The sequence below is a fragment of the Ornithorhynchus anatinus genome, chromosome 3, assembly GCF_004115215.2.
Source record: "Ornithorhynchus anatinus isolate Pmale09 chromosome 3, mOrnAna1.pri.v4, whole genome shotgun sequence".
In the NCBI taxonomy this organism is placed as follows: domain Eukaryota; kingdom Metazoa; phylum Chordata; class Mammalia; order Monotremata; family Ornithorhynchidae; genus Ornithorhynchus; species Ornithorhynchus anatinus.
The window spans coordinates 87,427,111-87,440,848 of record NC_041730.1 but is presented as its reverse complement, the minus strand read 5'-3'; the positions used below and the strand labels follow the sequence as shown (position 1 = coordinate 87,440,848).

The 13,738-nt window shown below is 49.5% G+C and overlaps 1 protein-coding gene across 2 annotated transcripts in view; it reads left to right on the top strand.

The window, feature by feature from the left end:
• COL13A1 (collagen type XIII alpha 1 chain) overlaps positions 1-13,738 on the top strand; it is a 201,382-nt gene that overhangs the window by 156,477 nt on the left and 31,167 nt on the right. For both annotated transcript variants that reach the window (XM_029060873.2, XM_029060872.2), the window contains 4 exons: positions 93-119; positions 5,062-5,142; positions 9,755-9,790; positions 12,486-12,539. In XM_029060873.2, the coding sequence (XP_028916706.1) occupies positions 93-119; positions 5,062-5,142; positions 9,755-9,790; positions 12,486-12,539 (198 nt within the window). The remainder of the gene's footprint in view (positions 1-92; positions 120-5,061; positions 5,143-9,754; positions 9,791-12,485; positions 12,540-13,738) is intronic.

Below are 13,738 nucleotides of genomic sequence, written 5' to 3'. Positions count from 1 at the left end.
CTGGACCAGAGCTGGACGAGGCAGAGTTGAAGGGGGATCTGATGTCTCAGAAATGCAACATCAATATTCTCTGTTTCTGGTTCCAAATGCAGGGTCTCCAAGGTGTTCCCGGACCAAAGGTAAGACACTTACTTTTGTTCTCTCGTCCAAAGAGCAGTTTCCTACAGTCCCGCCTCTCTCCTGTCAGGAAATGGAAACGGATGTCACACTTCATGTGGACTTAGGGTGGCCATTCATCCATTTTCATAGCAGGGAGTCCAGATTTCAGGCAACGCTCTGTGTCCGGCACCAGTATGGCCCTGGGACTCCTATACATCTGGTATTTTCTGCACCCGGACTCTGGCTCAGCTTCTGCCCCCTAGTTCCGCAGCTCGAAAGCGATGTTCATGTTAACGGGGAGCCTGGGAAGGGGGGAGGCAAGAACTCCAGAACAAGTAAGGCATCGGGGGTACCCCTGGAAAAATGCCCAAGGTTCAGGTGGTCCTCCACAGAGGTTTCTGCGTGATGTTCTCTCATTCATTCAATCATATTAAGTGTTTAAGGTGCGCAGAGCATTATACTAAGCATTGGGAAAGTATGATTCAACAGTGTACAGCAACAGTCCCCGCCCACAACGAGCTCACAGTCTAGAGGGGCGAGACAGACATCGATACGAATAAATCAAATCACAGGTATATACATAAGTGTTGTGGGGCTGGGAGGGGGGAAGGGGAAAGGAAGCAAGTCAGGGCGAAGCAAAAGGGAGTGGGAGATGAGGAAAAGTGGGGCTTAGTGTGGGAAGACCTCTTGGAGGAGATGTGCCTTCAATAAGGCTTTGAAGGTGAGGGGAAGAGTAATTTTCTCTCAGATTTGAGGATGGGAGAGCGTTCCAGGCCAGAGGCAGGACATGGGCCGGGGGTCAGCGGTGAGACGGGAGAGATGGAGGCACGGCGAGAAGGTTAGCACCAGGGAGCGAAGTATGCGGTCTGGGTTGTAGAAGGAGAAAAGCGAGGTGAGGTAGGAGGGGGCAAGGTGATGGAGGGCTTTAAAGCTACTGGTGAGGAGGAGATGTCATCTCGTTCTCTCCACACGGGTGCGAGTCCACGGTGTCACAGTGCGTCTCAGCATATAGTATCCTCACGGGTAGTTCTTGGTCATCCCATGAGAGTGGCAGCTGGCCGATTAGTTTTGAGTCCCATCTGTGGCCAGAGGGCTGACCTAGGTGGTTAAGAAGAAAAACAAGAGACAGCAAAGACCGAGCACCGGGCCAGTGACGAAGGACAGAGTCTGGCTACAGATCGCTGTTAGAACACAATGTTTTCGGGGAGGTGGACTATCGCTCATTGTATTAATCAATCACTAGTATTTATTGAGTGTTTTCTGTGTGCAGAGCACTGTACTAAGCACTTGGGAGAGTACAACTGCGTTCCCTGCCCATAGTAAGTGCTCAAAAAATACGATTGACTGAGTAGACATGTTCCCTGCCCACAACAAGCAAGGGTGGCCAGCTTGTGGGTATGAAGCAACGTGGAGTAGTAGATAAGAGCACAGGCATTGGAGTCCAAAGGATCTGGGTTCTAATCCCGGCTCTGCCACTTCTCTGCTGAGTAACCCCGGGCAAGTCACTTCAGTTCCCTCATCTGTACTGCAGAGCCCTGTATAAGGTGCTTAGTACAGTGATTAAGACTGTGATTAAGTACAGGGATTAAGTCCGTGAGGCCGTACGTGGGACAGGGAATGTGTCCAACCTGAATATCTTGTCTTTACCCCCAGCCCTATGTGCTTGGCACATAATAAGCGCTTAACAAATACCACAATTATGACCTGGGCCCAGGCTTGCCGTAAGCCCCTCGCAGGATTTCATTTGTTCAGAGGAGAGGGTGCCGTCCCACAGAGTCCAAGTCCCATGAGCAGCGTGGGTCAGTGGAAAGGGCCCGGGCCTGGGAGTCGGCCGTCATGGGTTCGAATCCCGGCTCTGCCACTTGGCAGCTGGTTGACTGTGGGCAAGTCACTTAACTTCTCTGTGCCTCATTGACCTCATCTGTAAAATGGGGATTAACCGTGAGCCTCACGTGGGACAACCTGATGACCCTGTGTCTACCCCGGCACCTAGAACAGTGCCCTGCACATAGTAAGTGCTTAACGAATACCAACACTATTATAATTATTATGAGCACAGACCCTGGGCTTTGGGGCGAAGTTCCAGACCTCTAAGGTACAAGCTTGACCCAAAGAAGGAACAGAGGAATTGCACCCTCGCCCTCCCTTCTCCATTAATCACTAAATGGAGTTTAGCTCATATTACCTGACGCAGCTTTATTCCAGCTGAGAAGAAACAATTCTGCGGCAAGAAGTCTGCGGCTTCAGCTCTTGGCCCCAGAAGTAGACGAATTTCTGCTCCTCAATTCTTCTTCTTATCTTCAATACCCAGCAACTCTCCCAGCCCAATTGGAGGATTTTTTTTTAATGGTATTTGTTTAAGCGCTTACTAAGCACTGAGATAGAAGCTAATCATGTTGGACACAATCTCTTCAGACACAGAAGCTGGCCACCCTTGCTCGTTGTGGGCAGAAAACATGTCGTATTCGATCGTATTTTTTGAGCAATTATTGTGTGCAGGGAAATATCTACTCCGTCTACCAATTCTGTGGTATTGTACTCTCCCAAGTGCTTAGTACAGAGCTCTGCACACAATAAGCACTCAGTAAATACTATTGATTGATTAATGCAGTGAGCGATAGTCCACCTCCCTGAAAATGTTGTGTTCTAACCGTGAACTGTAGCCGGACTCTGTCCTTAATCGCTGGCCTGTTAGGGCTCACTGTCTTACTCCCTGTACTTAATCACAGTCAATCACTGTGCTAAGCGCCCTGTACGGACTCTGCACACAGTAAGCCCTCAATAAATACGATTGAAAGAATGAATCCCCGTTTTACGGATGAGGTAACTGAGGCTCAGAGAAATGAAGTTCATTCATTCAGTCGTATTTATTGAGCACTTACTGTGTGCAGAGCACTGTACTAAGCGCTTGGAAAGTACAGTTCAGCACTAGAGACGATCCCTGCCAACATGGGGCTTAAGTGGCTTGCCCAAGGTTACACAACAGACGAGTAACGGAGCTGGGATTAGAACCCAGGTCCTCTGACTCCCAGATCTGTGCTCTTTCCACTAGGCCACACTGCTTCTCTCTGCCCCTACCCCTACGGCTCTGGGTTTCCCCACTGTGATGCCGTTACTCCAGCTTTGTGCCGTAGCCTCTCAACAATCAATCCATAATACTTGGGATCGAGAAGCAACGTGGCCTCGAGAAGCAGTGTTGCCTCGTGGAAAGAGCACCGGCCTGGGAGTCAGTGAACCAGGGTTCTAATCCCGCTCCACCACTTGTCTGCTGTGTGACCTGGGATAAGTCACTTAACTTCTGTGCCTCAGTTACCTCATTTGTAAAATGGGAATCTGTAAAATGAGAAGCAGCATGGCTCAGTGGAAAGAGCACGGGCCTGGGACTCAGAGGTCATGGGTTCTGATCCCAGCTCTGCCACTTACCAGCTGGGTGATTTTGGGCAAGTCACTTGACTTCTCTGTGCCGCAGTTCCCTCATCTGTAAAATGGGGATGAAGACTGTGAGCCCCACGTGGGACAACCTGATTACCTTGCATCCCCCCTAGCGCATAGAACAGCGCTTGGCACACAGTAAGCGCGTACAAATGCCATCATTACTATTATTATCGTTAAGACTGATCCCAAAGTGGGACGGGGACTGTGTCCAACTTGATTATCTTGTATCTACCTCGGTGCTTAATACAGTGCCTATAACATGGTTAAGAGATTAACAAATACCATTTTAAAAAAAGATTAAAGCAGAGGAAGACTCACTGTGGCCAAGTAGGGGTCCCCTTTTCCCTGTGGTTGTTTGGCCCCGTACTGCTTCTGCCCTGCTCCACCCCACCCCATGTACCTCTGAGATTAGTGGGGCCTGTATCTGGTATTTCACCAGACAGTCTGATTCTCAGGGCTCTACTCCTAGAAGTGCCTCTCTATGGGGAGCAAACATGGTAATAATAATAATAATTGCGGTATTTAAGTGCTTACCAGTTGCTAGGCGCTCTATGCAGCGCTGGGGTGGATACAAGCAGATCAGGTTGACACAGTCCCTGTCCCAGACTCAGTCCCCCATTTTACAGATGAGGTGACCGAGGCCCAGAGAAGTGAAGTGACTTGTCCAAGGTCACACACAGTGGACAGACGGCAGAACCGGGATTAGAACCCATGACCTTCTGACTTCCAGGCCCAGGGTCTATCCACTACGCCATAAATGCAATCAAATTTACTAGCAGCAAGAAAGATCCATAGAAAATCAACCCATCTACAGAAACACAGAGGTCTAAAGGATTCGTACAAGGGAAAGCAGCATGGCCTAGCGGAAAGACCACGGGTCTGGGAGTCAAAGGACCTGGGTTCTGATCCCAGCTCCGCCACTTGTCTCCTCTGTCACCTTGGGCGAGTCACTTAACTTCTCTGGGTCTCAGTTCTCTCGTCGGCAAAATGGGGATCCGTTACTTGAGCTCCGTCCGACTGAGACTGTGAGCCCAGCGTGGGATCTGATTATTTGGTACAGTGCTTAGCACATAATGAGCACTTAATCATTATTATTATGATTGTTATTATTAATCATTAATATTCTTATTCTTGCAAACATTTTGAACCAGAGGCCCGGCGCCTCCTTTTTCACCTGAGCAAACGGAGGCAATGCTGACTTTAACCAGACATCAGTGTGTTGTTGGCTAACGTGACATCCCCACCCACCCACGCACCTATCACTACTATCTGTTCTAGGTAAATCAGAGTCCCGGGGACTCCTCCACAGTTTGATCCAGCCCCTGCGGCCATCTCAGACCGCTCACTGAAAAAAAGGTCCCCAGATTGCAGTCTCTGGCCTTCAGCAGCGGTAGAGCTGAAATTAGCGCATGGGACTACAAAATCCCCCAGCCCTCTGGACCACCCTGCCAGCGTCAACTCCAAGGGTGAACTGTTTAGAGAACTGGGCCTGTGGGACTGGGGGGTCCTGATTCATCTCTCTTTCAGGGGGAAGCCGGACTTGATGGAGCGAAAGGGGAGAAGGGCACCCAGGGAGAGAAAGGAGACCGAGGTCCATTGGGATTGCCTGTAAGTATCCAAGGATCCAGAGGAAATTGGGAGCCAGGCCAGGGCACCAGTCTGGACGCTGCCACGAGAAGGGACCCAGAGGGAAAGAAAAAGGCTGCTGTACTGAAAAACCAACGAAGGACCTAACTCTGAAATACCGTACTCTCCCAAGTGCTTAGTACAGTGCTCTGCACATAGCGCTCAATAAATACCATTGATGGATTGATGATAGATTCAAAACCATGAAGGGGTGTCAAGACTGAGGTGTTTAGAAGCAGGTATTTGGGTACCCGGACTTCCTTGATTCCCAGCTCTCTAGGTCTGAGTGGTTATAATGGATTCCATCTTGTTGGCTCACTGGGCCCCAGGCTTGCAGTAGGCCCTGGGCAAGGTTTCATTCGTGCGGGGCATGCCAGAGCTCAACTCCAAAAGCTCTGAGAGGAGCCCAGAAGCATCTAGGCCAAGTCTGGATCCTCTAAGGTGACATTGATCCAAAAAGGGAATCTCTCCAAGATTCATGGAAAAAGAGCTAATTTCACTTGGCACAGCCTGACTGCCCACCTTAAGAGGAACGACAGTAAACACCCTATAGGTTCTCCGAGAACAGGTTCTATTTTCAGACCGGTATCCAGCAGCGCAGATGCTAACACAATTTCTCTGTTGATTCCAGTTGGTTTTCCACATTTCATCCACCCTCCCTGTTCTTAGGGTGAAATTCTTTTGATCTGTTTGGTATATTTTTTTAAGCCAAATTCACTAGACTGGTCTGTTGCTTGTGTTGGAGGGCATTCCTGGCATGAGCATCAATAAAGATAAACAGTGACGTGTAGAAAAATTAGCCGTGCATCACTAGAAGTCACGCGACGGACAGCATCTGCCGTTCCCGCTTGGCGATATGGCAGGGTTGGAGTGGGGATGGCCACGGGTCCCCCTCCCCGTTCAGGACCAGAACAACAATTTCCACTGCTCATTTTATTAACCCAGAGCAATTTTTCTTTTTGGAGCATGATACTTTTTCTCCAAACAGTAGTATCTACTGAGTGCCTACAATGTGCACAGCACTGCATTCGGTGCTTGGCAGAACAATAGAGTTGGAAGACATGCTTCCGGCCCTCAAGGGGCTTACAGTCAGGTCGGGGAGACAGACACAAAATCAATCAGAAGGAGGAAAAAGAGAATGGACAGGTGGATACGAGGACGAATAGACTGTAAGCTTCTTGCGGGCAGGGATCTTGTCTACCAAAACTATTGCATTATACTTTCCCAAGCGGAGGGAGTGGACATTATACATTATAGAACTGGGCATTATACAGTCCCGTATTCTACACTCTATAAATGCCATGGAATGAAAAGTCGAAAACGGAAGTGGATGCGAAAGATCCATCGAGGGAAGTTTCTGCTCAAACTTATTTTTGACACTGGGACGATTCATTCATTCAATTGTGTTTATTGAGCGCTTACTGTGTGCAAAGCACTATCCTAAACACTTGGGAGAGTGCACTATAATAACATGGAAGCAGAGCACCTTCCCACACTCCATTTGAGGAAGAATCCTCTTGATAGGAACGTAGCCCTGATAACCTCTTGATAGGATAGATAGGCTGTCTCCCCCTCTACCTTTGAGGGTAGGGAACGTGCCTACCAATTCTGTTGTATTGTACTCTCCCAAGTGCTTAGTACAGTGTTCTGCTCACGGCAAGCACTCAATAAATATACTTGCTGATGATGATAATGGTAACCTGCAAAGAGAGGCACATTCACAGTCCCGTTGCCTCGCTGGCAAAATGGAGCCGTGATCTGCCCTTCCCTACCTCAGTCGGAGAGGAGAGCGCACCCAGACAGTGTGTGAGGGCCTTTGGAGATAAACGCCATACAAATTTAGGGGATGACTGTCTTGATGAGAGTCCCTCTTCGTAGCCCCCGCGTGTGGCTGAGGACCCGAACGACGAAGTGATCTTGCAGGAGGTAGCCGGGTCCGTGGGCCCTTTCCCGGCCTGGGGAGCGATAGTCCAAGAGTGAACCAGGAAGGAAGGAGCTGCGGGGCCGAGTGGAAAAGTAGAGTGAGAGATGCCCCGCAAATTCAATCGCACAGACTTCCCTGGAAGCCCGTGGAAATTCAGCCCCTTTCGGGCCAGTGGCCGGGCCTGCATTCCGCTTAGTTCCCCTGAGCTGGAGACCGGAAACCGTTTTGAGTGAGAGGCAGCAGCTAGGTGCCACCTCATTTCACCCTGGCTACTGTTTTAGCTCCTTGCCTCCAACTGCTGCATGCCAGGCTCAGTAAAGGCACGCTCCTTGTTCCGCAGTGGTGACAGCAAGGGAGATAAGGGCCCTCGGAACCCCCACCCAACCAGCTAAGAACACCGCTGGCTAGACCCGGAGGGGTCCGTAACAACTTAACACTGATTCACTTCATTTTTGCAGTGCGACAAATAGAGAATAGCGAGTCCTGTGGATAGGGCACAGGACTGGGGGTCAGGAGTCTTGGGGTCTGATCTCAGCTCCGCCACTTCCCTGCCGTGCGTGACCTTGGGCAAGTCACTTCGCTTTTCTCTGCCTCGATTTCCTCATCCTTGAAAAGGGAATTAAATTCCTATTCTCTCCTACCCCCTTTGACTGTAATAATAACTGTGGTATTTGTTAAGCGCTTACTATGTAATAACAATAATAATGTTGGTATTTGTTAAGCGCTTACTATGTGCCGAGCACTGTTCTAAGCGCTGGGGTAGACACAGAGGAATCAGGTTGTCCCACGTGGGGCTCACAGTCTTAATCCCCATTTTACAGATGAGGGAACTGAGGCACCGAGAAGTGAAGTGACTTGCCCACAGTCATCAGCTGACAGGTGGCCGAGCCGGGATTCGAACCCGTGACCTCTGACTCCCAAGCCCGTGCTCTTTCCACTGAGCCCCGCTGCTTCTCATGTGCATGTGAGTCAGAAGGTCATGGGTTCTAATCCTGGCTCCCCCACCTGTCTGCTGTGTGACCTTGGGTAAGTCACTTCTTTTCTCTGTTCCTCGGTGGTCTCATCTGTTGGAGATTGAGACTGGGGGCTCCATGTGGTGCAGGGACTGTGTCCAACGCAATTAGTCTGTATCCACCCCAGTGCTTAACACGGTGTCTGGCATATGGTAAGCTCTTAACAAATACCATCATTATTATTATTAAGCGCTGTGCAGAATACAAGCAAATTGGATTGGACACGGCGCCTGTCCCACATGGGGCTCACAGTCTTAATCCCCATTTTACGGATGAGGTAACCGAGGCACAGAGAAGTGAAGTGACTCGCCCAGCGTCACAGAACAGACAAGTGGCAGAGCCGAGATTAGAACCGATGACCTGACTCCCAGGCCCGTGCTCTGTCCGTTAGGCCATGCTGCTCCTCTGCCGTGTGGGACGGTGACTGGGGCAGGGCAGAACCATGTGGGGCAGGGTCTGAATTCCACAAAACTAATACGGTGCTTGACCCTTAACAAATACCACAATTATTATTACCGTCATAGCTCCGAACCTCCTGTCGTGGGCTGCTACAGTAGCCAATCAGGAAGAATCTTAGGCTAATCAGGAGACATAAAAAAGAGCACAGTGTAACAGCCAATTAAATGCTCCCTGAACCCCTTCAATCAGTTCTCATCCTTTTTGTGCAAACTTGGAACAAAAAGCTTTCATTCAGTTGAAAAAGAGTTCTTTAAGAACCGTGACTTCTGCCCGAATTTTTGTTTTCAAACAAGCATCCACTTTCCCCTGTTCAGGCTTAGTGGCTGTCAGCAGGGCAAGCCTCAAGCAGGATGCCCTTGATATTCAAAAACAGTAGTGTGTGTCGCATGGTAAAAACCCTCCTCCTTTTCAAGGTTTTTTTTCTGGCTTGCGCTAGCCAAAACTCTTCTCTTCTAGTTCCCGGAGAGAATCCATACAAAGACCGATGTCTCCAGGAGCTCTGGAGAAGGGGCGTCACCCGAGACCCCATCTCCAGAACAGCTTCTCTTTCAGAATTCCACTTGCGTCCCGTTTGACTATCGATTTTTGACAGCACGGGAAGTAAAAATGTAGAACTGACATACCTCAGCAAATGAACAGGTTTTAAGCAAGGTCAGATTGGAAACCGATCCGTCTCCCCGCCTTCTTTGAGCTGAAGTTCTCCAAATTTCTCTCTAACTCATTAGGAATGCTGAGCGATATCTTCCTAGGCCACGGGCCCTTCCTTACCTTTTCTCCTGACTTCTTGCTAGTGAGTAGGAAAGAAAATGACCCTTCTGATGGACTTCTACTGGCCCAATCTGTACAGAATCTTTCAACAAGGGTGGAGTCCCCTGGCCCGGAGAAGAAATAGACCAGTATCTTGCCCGGTTTCTAAGACGACCGGGTTGGCCTCAAATCCGGTGGAGTCCAAGCCACCAGTTAGCTGTAGCTGCAGCTGCCGTCAGTGTCTCCATGTTTTTGTTGGTTTCCATGTAAATATCGTCACCTGTCCTCCAGTGCTTATTTTTTCATTTTGTTTTATTGCAAGCATTATGTTTGTCTGAAGTCACTGCTTCACTCACCTCTTCCCCTCCTTTCCCTTCCTCCCCACCCCTTCCTGCCCCGCCCTCCCGTCTCTTCCTTCCTTCCTTTTGTTAATCTGTTCCCGTCTGTCCAGGGTGCTTCAGGTTTGGACGGCAGGCCTGGGTCACCGGTGAGTGTCATTTCTCCATTTCTCCGGCCTAATACCGTGATTCGCCTTGTCTGTCCCCTCCCCTCCTCCCGAACCCTCATTTACGGTAGAAATCACCTCCTATCCCCCCACTGCAAGACAGGAGTCGGGGAACTAAGTTCACAGGGGCTCTCTCCCAAAGCATGCTGGCCGATTTCATAACTCTTTTTTGAAGTGGCCTCAGTTCAGACTCTAAATCAGGGGCCACGCAGGAGCCGAAACTGAGACGGAACAATTGCATTTGTGGGTTTAGGCTTTGGGAGCCATTTTGGAGAGCCATCGTGCCCTCCTGGGAATAACACCTTGACCCAGAATGGCTGACGCCTCTCGGAGCCTCTCTGACTTCCCCCCATCCCAAGCAGTGTTAGCTGAAACGTCTGTATGTCCCCATTATGCTATGTACTTTTGTCCTCATACTGTGAGCTGTGTCCGTCTCATCATTCCCCGTGGAAGTCCTGTGCGGCAATCGACCTGTCTTCTAAGGCGAGATTTTATGTGTGTGCGGCCGGAAAGGGGCGGGATCTTGTGAAATGACAGGTGATTTAGAGGACGCTGCTTCAGTAGAGAAGCAGCATGGCCTAGTGGATAGAGCAGGGGCCCGGGAGTTAGAGGATGTGGGTTCTAATTCCGACTCCCATCACTTGTCTGCTGCGTGACCTGGGGCAAGGCACTTTACTTCTCTGGGATTTAGATTGTTAGCCCCACGTGGGACATGGACCGTGTCCAATCTGATGAGCTTTATGTACCCCAGCATTTAATACAGTGTCTGGTACATAGTAAGCACTTAACACATACCATAAAAAAAGAGACAGAGAGACTCTACTTGAAATAACTTCTACTTCAGCATCAATAGCACCTCACTAGCAAGGGTTAACGGGTTCCAGAAGGCACCTGCAGCTGTAATATCTGCCTGAGGGTAGCTCTGTATAACAATAATAATAATAATGATACTTGTTAAGCACTTGCTATGTGCCAGACACTCTTCTAAGCACTGGGGTGTGTACACGGTTATCAGGTCCCTCATGGGGCTCACAGTAAAAGGGAGAATAGGCATTGTATCCCCATTTTGCAGATGAGGGAAATGAGGCACAGAGAAGTGAAACGACTTACCCAAGGTCACAGAGCAAACATGTGGTGGAACCAGGATTAGAACCCAGGTCCTCTGACTCTTAAGGTCTGGGCTCTTTCCACTAGGCCACGCTGCTTCTGTCGGAGAGCATCCGAAGCATTCCCTGGAGCAAGGCCTCAAATCAGAAAAACACTGGATGGAAAGTTCTCCTTTGTCTTTGTACTCTGCTGGATGCAACATGGAGAACTTCCTGTTCTTTTCATGGGGTCCCATTGTTGGCTGCCAAAGACCGGAATCCTATCCCTCTTTCCCTACTGAGTTACTCAAGTCCCCGGATTTCCGTTAACTCAGACCTTCCACTGGCCTTTCGAGGACCAAGACGCCATGTGAGTTTTAAATTATGAGAAGGTGTGAGCGGCCAGAATTTGTCTGGGCGAACGCATGCAGAAGACAGAGAAGATCACGGGAATCAGAGTCTCTAGACTATAAGCTTGTTATGGGCAGGGGATGCATCTTCTAATTCAGTTGTACTCTCCCAAGCGCTGAGTGCAGTGTTTTGCACAGAGTAAGCGCTCAATAAATATTTTGATTGATGAGAGGCTCTCAAAAAAAATCCACAAAATCCCAGTAACACGTGCAAGAGAGGTAGCTAGAGTGGAGGGTGGATTTTTTTTTTTCTAACCTGTAATAATACCCCGTCCCCTCCTTGCACCGCCCCCCTCACTGACTCCTGAGACAGAAACCCTGCCCCCAGATATGCTTCGGCCTTTAGCTCCGAAATAGAGATGGAACAAGGTAGCTATTCCCTTGTCGAAAGACACGTTGGTAACAGTGAGGTTTAATTACCCCCGTAGCCTCCGGTGCTTCGGTATCTAGGCAACTCCATTTCCGACTGCCCGGGCCCTGGCTTAGAGGGTTAGAAGGAGTCCCCCTTGTCCTGTACTCATGGAAACGCTCGGACAGTTGACTGGGCGATTTACCAAGCTCTGACCCAAGACGGCAAGAGGCGTATCTGAATGTGAAAGCCCTCCGGCCTCCCTTTTTCCCATCCGGGCTAGGCTGGTGTCGACGGGGGAGAGGGTGGAGCTGAAGGGTAGCTAGCAATGAATGTTCGGGCTGCACGGGCTACGTGCTTCTGCGTCGGTCTTTGTGGCATGGTGACCTGTCAATATGCATGCAGAGGGGCCCACCAGCGAGGTGCCAAGGCTCTTTCACTTTGGCCCCACCGAACTTCCTCTTTAGTGCTTGAGGAAAATGAACTCATTTACCTTTTTCCCTCCTACAGTTTTCAGCTTGGCAAGGGGTTGTGAAAACAAAAGCGTTCAATTTCCAGAAATCCGGCTGCCCCTAGGGGTTGTCGCTCTGGTCCCAGCCCCAGAAACGAACCCCCCACCCGCCAACCAGGAAATTGCCTAATTGAACATCTGCCTGGCTTTGCCAACCCTGAAAATTGTAGGCAGACGACGACTCCTTATGTCACCAGATTTTCCTTTTCCTTGGCTCTGATTTCTCCTCCAGGTGCCATGCTGTTCCACGGCTCTGAGGGAGCTTCTAGGAAGAAACAGATTCATGAAATTGTCTTTCTCTTTTTTTTTTCAAATATCTTAGGGCACTCCAGGACCAATTGGAGTTCCAGGTCCAGCAGGACCAAAAGGAGAGAGGGTAAGTATATCATGTATCTGCCCTCCGTGCCCCGTTTCCCCTACCGTAACCACCCCTACCTTGCCCCCAGCGGCTTGAATCAGATTTGGCTAGCGAGAGCCAGAAAAAATTTGGTCAGTTAATTACACCAGCAGGCATCAGGACACAGCTAGTCCAACAGACAGGCAGAGAGTCATCACCATCATCATCATCATCGGTATTTATTGAGCGCTTAGTGTGCAGAGCACTGTACTAAGTGCTGGCAAGTCAGTCAGGCGGGCACTGAGTCTATCGAGCAATTATTCAGGCAGTCGGGCAATCAAGTAGTCATTTGATTGAATGAAGAGTTGGTCGGGCTATCCGATGAAATCAATGGGAGCCTACTGTGTTCAGGAACTCTGTGAGGGACTGGGAATAGTAACAAGGAAAGGAACGGGAGGCTGTCCAGGCAGCTGCAATCCAAGTCCCACGCATTGCAAGGAAACTGAAAGCACAAGGTACAGAAGCCCAGACTGTAAAAGAATCAAAGGCATTTGAACAACAGAAAAAGAAACGTATGATTTACAGGGCCAGATCTGGGAAGATTTTCTGATGGTGGTCGGATCGTTAGCGGTCATCGGTAAGCCCTTAGCAGTGGATGCCCATCCACCTCCACATCAAATAGAAACTCCTCACCAACGGCTTCAAGTCATCCAGTCAATCAATCAGTCGTATTTTTTGAGCTCTTAGTCCGAAACACTGTACTAAGCACTTGGGAGAGGACAGTAGAGCAACAGATCATTTAATCTGCTCACCCCCTCCTTTTTCATCTTGCTGATCTCCTACTATAACCCCACCCACCCATTCTGCTTCTCTGATGGCAACCTAGTCTCTGTACTTCGACTCATCTATCCTACCACCGACCCCTTGCCCGTGCCCTCCTTCTGGTCTGGAACTCCCTCCCCCTTCATGTTCGACGACTTATTAAAATCACATGCACTAGACTGCCTGTTTTATTTGGTTCTGTTTTGCTTTGCCGTCTGCCCGATTTAGACTGTGAGCCCGTTACTGGGCAGGGATTGTCTCTGTTGCCGAATTGTACGCTCCAAGCGCTTAGTACGGTGCTCTGCACGTAGTAGGTGCTCAATAAATACTATTGAATGAATGTCATCTCCTCTGAGAGGCCTTCCCCCAGCTAAGCCCTCATTTCCTCTACTCCCTTCGCCTTCTGTATCACCCTT